We start from the raw sequence: 6,972 nt of genomic DNA, 5'->3' as shown, positions 1-6,972 counted from the left end.
TAGTTTTTTGCCTTCCTTTGGCCAAGGGTTTGGAAAATTTTCCTCCACGAGGAACTTTTATTTAATTTATAATTCGTTATTAAAACAAGAAGTAATGTCAAAAAGATTTGTAACAAAATTTATGTTTTATGATAAAAAAAATTATAAGTAAAATGAATCTATAATATTATAATTAGCTTGAAAAATAAAAAGAATCAATTTAATTTTAATATATGTAATTTAAATGATAGTTTAAAAAATAATAATTTATTTATGTAGAATAAGAAGCATTTGAAATATTTTAGACAATTGTTTTTAATAAATGTTAAAAAAGTTCATTTAGTCCTTTTTTTAACATTTAATTTTAAATTGTATAATTGTATAATAAATTATATATGGTAAGTTTCTTTTAGATATAATAAATGTATTTTATAAAATTTCTAATAAAAGGATTTATAATAGTATTGGTGGCTATTAAAAAAATTAAATTTTTATTTTAAATTTGTTATAATATTTGATCTACAATAATGATATAGATTTTAAATGTAAGATTCATTTGTATTCTTATATTATGATGCCAAAAATACTCAAGCTTTGTATCAAAAAACTTCTAATATATTTATCCATATCTAACATGTTTTACAATAAATTAATCCTACACTATTATAAAAATTAACTAATTTTTTTCTATTTCTTATATAATCTTATTAAATATATATTTTATTTATTTCTTACTTTTACTAAATATTTAAAGAAGTGCTATATTATTGATAAATTTTTTATTTACTTTGGAACATGTCAAAGTTAATTAGTCAAATCAAAGTGCATAGTGTAGAATAAGAAAAGGAAAAAAATGTAACCTACAAAATGCAAGTCAAATCATGCTGGACAAACTTACCTTTGTCGCGCTCTGTCAGAGTATAGCTGCATGACATCCGTAGGAGGCAGGATGCCATGCCTGCATGGCAATGGCTATCCAGGCAGTTCATTCAACTACCCGGATGCCCAAGTTCCCAGCTGTGCGTGTGACTAGACGAACCTGCCATGTCAGATAGTACTTGTCATTTCTTGCTATTGTTAGACATACTTGTCCTTTCCAAATGGTAAGTGTTTGTGTTTTTGTTTTATTTTAATTTAAATTTTGTAAGTTCGTTTTTACTTTAATTTTAATTTTATATATACGTTCATAAAATAGTTTCTAAGTACTAATATTTTCATGTTTCTAAAATTTAAAATATAAATATATTTTATTGAGAAGTAAACAAAATATCATTTAAAAGTAAATTGATGATTTTTAACTTGAAATTGATTTTATTTTTAATATTATTTTTTTATAAAATTTTGACATAATTCTAAATGTTAATTTTTTTGAGGTAATATAATAGTTATTTTTAATATTTTATATTATAAATATTTAAAAGATTCTTTTATGAAAATATTTAAAATAAATTATATTTAGATATGAAGATAAAAATAAAAGAAAACAAAGCTATAATTAAAACGTAATATAGACAATTAGTAAATGTATTTAACTAAACAATAATATACTTTTCTGTAATAATTTAAAAATGAAAATAATAAATTAATAAATTTGAAAATCTTTCATTATAATTATGCTTTTTTTACCAATTAAATTATTAATATAATTTTTGTTTTTCCAAAATAATTTTTACTTATATTTAAATTTTTATATATTATTGATAAATTTTAATTATTAAGCATTTATAAGAAAATTAGATGTACTTATCAAAGTTGAATGATTTTATAAAAGTTGAATGAGAGTTGATTTTATAAATATAGATGTATTTATTAAGCATTTAGTTGAATGATTTTATAAAAGTTGATAAGAGTTGATAAGTACATCTTCTAAGAAATTGATAAGTACATCTAATTTTCTTATAAATGCTTAATATTCAAAATAAATTATATTTGGTTAATAAATATTAAAGAATTGTAATGTCTTTTTTAAAGCAAATGGAAATTTTTAATATATATTTTAAAATTAATATTTAAATTTATGTTTTCAACTTGATTTGTTTTGAATTTATTTAGGTATATATTCTTAATCTTTAGCAAATAAAATAATTATAATAGAATATTAAAAAATAATTTTATATTTACAAACAAGATGATTATATATATTTTTATTTAATAGAATGTAAAAAACAAAAATAATAAGTATTAAATTTTATTTTTTTTGGATCGGTCGTATTAAATGTAATTTTAAATATATAGATCTAATCTAATTTAATAATCAAAATAAATAATTATTGCTTTAATTTCAATTGAATACATAAATACTTATCTAAAATATAAAATAAATAATTATTGCTTTAATTTCAAATGATTATATCAATAAATCTAATTCAATTTAAAAACTAAAAATATTCTATGTAAAATTCAAAATTTATCAATTATATATAAATATTTTAATATAAGTAAAAGTTATTTTGGAAAAAGAAAAATTATATTAATAATTCGATTGGTAAAGAAAACATAATTATAATGAAACATTTTCAAGATTATTAATTTATTATTTTTATTTTTAAATTATTACAGAAAAATATATTATTGTTTAGTTAAATACATTTATTAATTGTCTATATTACATTTTAATTATAGCTTTGTTTTCAATGTATATAAAAATTATCAATTTACTTTTGATATTTCGTTTACTCCTTATTAAACTATATTTATATTTTAAATGTTAAAAACATAAAAATATTAGTACTTAGAAACTATTTTATGAAAGTATATATAAAATTTAAACTTAAAGTAAAAACAAATATAAAATTAAAATTAAAATAAAACAAAAACAGAAACACTTGGAAAGGACAAGTATCTCTGACAGCAGCAGAAAATGATGGGTACTGTCTGACAAGGCAGGGTCCAGGCACGCACGGCTGGGAACTCGGGTATCTAGGCAGTCGAACTGCCTGCCTGGAAAGCCATTGCCTGCCTGCATGGAATGGCATGAGGAGGAGGGAGGCATCCGGGCAATCGATCCTACTGCCTGGGTAGCCGTTGCCTTAGCGCAAGTGTTTCCCCGTACGAATGAATAGGGGACGTGGGACCTGTTGGCATGCACAAGATGGCGTAAGCACTTGCGTATCACCTGGCCCAATACAACCTCTATATGATCTGATCTCCCCTGCTTTTCTAAGCAATATTGCAAGCAAACTATAGAAGCTCAAAAGCCCAACAAGGATGAATGTGTTTTCAATGCATTGCTGCAAAAAACCAGGCCATTCTTGCTGGAAACATACGAAGATGTTGACCCCTTAATACCAAAATGCATATCTGCTCTGAGAAGGGCGAGAGCTCCAGAACGTTGTCACAAGCATTCCACTTTCTTCGACCATCTGATGGGAGTTTACCGTGTTCTGGAGTGCTGGAATGCTCCCCATTCCGTCGCCAGGTGTGGTTTATTTCATTCTTCTTATTCGAACTCCATAGTAAATCTTGCCATATTTAAGCCAGATATAGACAGGCAGGTAGTGAGGGACTTGATTGGTTCAGAGGCAGAAGAACTCATTCATATGTACTGTATTGTGCCTAGGATTGAGCTTACCTATGCCATGGTTTTGAGAAAATATACTGATGAAGAATTGGTAGCACATCTGAAAGAATCTGAACTTTTCTTGAAGAATTTTGATGTGGGTAATTGTGGAGTAAAGTCCTCTACATGTGATGGATGGAGGAAAAAATTGCAAGGAGTTTTGCCTCCAGAGGGGATTGTGGTTAAACATTTTAGAACTGGAGATGATTTGATAGTACCAAGGAGATTAATAGCTCTGTTTTTGCTCTTAACCATGGCTGATCTGAGTGACACGATGTTTGGTTATATGGATGTTTTGTTAGATAATAAGTATGGAAGTCTGGAGTCCAGAGGAAATACATGGAAGGCTTTGTGGCCTGGTGATGGAAAACCGGGTCTCTGGATGAAGGTTGTCTCTAGAATGGGGGCCCTCTATACTTTGATTGCAAGGGAGGAAAAGATTTTCAGAAAAGATGTTGACAAGAAATTTGGGTTTGAACACATTGAGCTTACCATTCCTCCGGTGTTTAATAACTGTAGGACTGTTTTTAATCCCTTGGATGAGATTCAGGCAAGAGATTTGTACTGGGAAGCTATATTTAAGAGGGAAGATGAAACTGAGGAAGCAAAGGCTCTTTTGTTGAAGGCCTCTGTTCTCAATCCATTTATTGGAGAGCCTCATTTGGTTGTGGTTCAGATTTATCTGTCTGAAGAGAAATATGTGGAAGCAGAGGAGGAGGCTAAGATGGGCTTGGAGCTGCTTTTGGAATGGGGAACAAATTGGGACAAAAGGGTAAGTTGGGAAGGTTGGATTGCTTGGGGTAGAGTTATGCTTGACAAGGCCAAGGAAAAGACATGGCCTAAAACTTCATGGGGAATTATTAACTTGGGCTTTGTGAATGAAGTTTGAGCTCAAACTTCCCAAGGTCTTCAGCTCTGGAGTATGCACAAAATCAAAGTACTAAGTGAGATGGGCAAAAGATCGATAAGTCCATCTCTGGCTCTTAAACTAGCAAAGGGCATATCAAGAAATTATATATGTAGAGAGTTAGAGAGTTTATACTGATGCTTTTCAGCTTTGCACATAGTTAAGTACTGGGATGGTTTGCAACTCTGCACAAAGTCAAGTAGTAAGTTGGTAAGATAGGCAGAAGATCTGAAGTCCATCTTTGCTCTTAATTAGCTAAGTGCAGAGGCTGTCTAATATCAAGATAATAAAGATATGTGCAGAGTTACAAGAGTTAAATAGATATGTATTGCTATGTTACATATAATTCTTATTCCTAAAATAATAGAGCATCTTGCAAACTTATGACTGTGCAGTTAATCTTGTCGTGTTCGAGTATTGAATTTACTAAAGTTAAGTAAAACCTTAACTTGAATCTGGACTATATGCTACGCTTAGTTCACAATTGGAATATATAATTGATCCATTTTGTTTGGGTTCTTTTTGGTTCATCGGATGCTATAGATTAAGAGTGTGTATATATCTTCTACTTAGAATTCAACGTGGATTTGACTTATACACAAGAAGATCCATGAAGTCCTTCCAACAAAAAATTTCTTTCCCACTTACTTGAATTGGATAATATGATAGTTTCTTGTCATTAGCACAACAAAGCACCAAGGATAGTGTACTTGAGCTCCGTGTTATTAGTTCATCTTTAGATCAATAATACGTATCAAATTGTTAGAAAAAATGATTCGTGTTTCATTTTAATCAATTTTTTTCGAAGAATATGATAATTAAAAAGAAGAAGAAAGTAATCAGACTGTCAAACAAATTACAATATAAATTGTCAAAAACAGAAAAACATACTGTAGCACGTCAGAGATTGACTTTGAGCCACGAACATTACATGGTATTCTAATAAACCATTAGGCTGGCCCAAAATTACTTCAGGAAATCCCAAATGACCTCGCGGTAACATGAAAATAGTGATGACCCAGTAATTATTTTTTGCTTCAAATTGGTGATCGTTAATCCAACTCTAAACCTACCAATCTATTGATATAAATGAGATATTTGGGGGAATTATTTGAATAATGCAAATTAGTGGAACTGCCCCTTTTCTTTTCAGGGAAACGGCAAATAAATATCAATCAAAATAAATTGCTATTTTTTGGTCACTAAATATTTCTTTATATCGAGTTAGATAAACTTATTAATTTCTACACATCAGATTCTGTATCTTTGATAGTTTTCCAAAACCGGACATTGTTAAGTACCATTGGTCCCTGTCAATCTACAGTGTTGTGTTTGTACAAAAACCAGACTCAAAAGATCTTCCAGAGCTCTACATCTTATCGACTTCCCACTATTCAGTGTTCACATGCTTTGTATGCTTTACATTGTCATCTTCAAAAATCCACACGCTAGACTACTATCAACCATTCCTTATTCAGCCTTTTGTTGGTTTTAATCTATCCCTTGTGTATATTTATATTTCATACGAATCACAAAATGTCAAACATTTTGTACAAAATTCAAACTGTATACAATCTATACAAGACTAAAACCTAAGATTTATCCGTATGCATCGAACCTTTGCATTACTCGCCTACACTTTGACAACCATACACATTCAAAAAGAAAAGAAAACCTAAAGCAATCCACATCTGCAGTACATAGGGCACTTTTCCTTGAGGTCCCTTTGTGGCCGCAATTCCACCACTCTTGTTTGCCACTCATTGCTAGCCCCTTTCCCCTTCTTCCTCTTCGACCATGTGAACAACATTCATCCACCTTCGCCTCTGCCCTTTTTTTCTCCTCTCTTCCATTATTGCCTTATTTTACGGGCACTAGTAGTCTGCCAAAGTAAAATAGAGCGGGGCCTTTGTTGAAGTTGTGTCTTGGTTGACCAGATTGTAATACCACCTTCTAGTCTTTCGTGTAGTTAAGCAAAATATTCTACATTATTCTCCATTTGGCCCTCCTACCTTCTATATTGTTGTCTACACTCCAAAGGATAGAATCAATGAAAATCTCAACATGCTAAAAAAATACAATCAATGAAAATCTCAACATGTAAGTTTGTAACGTCAACATGTTCAAAATAAATAAATTAAGCATCTATAAAAGGAAAATGCATGAAGGCTATAAATTAACTTCTACAAATATAATTAATTAGTAGATAAAGTCTTAGATCAGAGTTACTAGCCTACTACTTGACTCACGTAGAAGTTAGAACTTAAGGTTGAGAAGCTGCTATAGTTGCCACTCCACCTGGATTGGCTCAACATCACTATCATCAAAATCCTCCTCATTTATTTCATATAACATCTCATTGTTCGTTGTGTTTTCTTTAGATTCACTGTTAGTATCAATACACATGTCAAAGTCAACATCATCTTCATTGCTTCCAATATCAGGACATGAACCACTGCCATCACCACTGCTACTACCACTGCCACTGCCACTGCCACTTGGGTTTGAAATGTTGGTAATCCCTCTT

General features: G+C 30.1%; 1 protein-coding gene across 1 annotated transcript; it reads left to right on the top strand.

The window, feature by feature from the left end:
• The first annotated feature begins 928 nt into the window (after nt 1-928).
• On the top strand, nt 929-4,827 carry LOC149530511 (uncharacterized). Its single transcript, XM_089808207.1, has 3 exons — nt 929-998; nt 2,866-3,017; nt 3,144-4,827. Exons 1-3 carry the CDS (start codon nt 929-931, stop codon nt 4,425-4,427), a joined length of 1,506 nt encoding a protein of 501 aa, XP_089664333.1. The 3' UTR covers nt 4,428-4,827.
• The last annotated feature ends 2,145 nt before the right edge of the window (nt 4,828-6,972 follow it).

The sequence above is a fragment of the Cupressus sempervirens genome, chromosome 11, assembly GCF_028749045.1.
Source record: "Cupressus sempervirens isolate cs-2001-9-10 chromosome 11, ASM2874904v1, whole genome shotgun sequence".
In the NCBI taxonomy this organism is placed as follows: Eukaryota; Viridiplantae; Streptophyta; class Pinopsida; order Cupressales; family Cupressaceae; genus Cupressus; species Cupressus sempervirens.
This window is presented reverse-complemented; position numbering and strand designations above follow the sequence as displayed.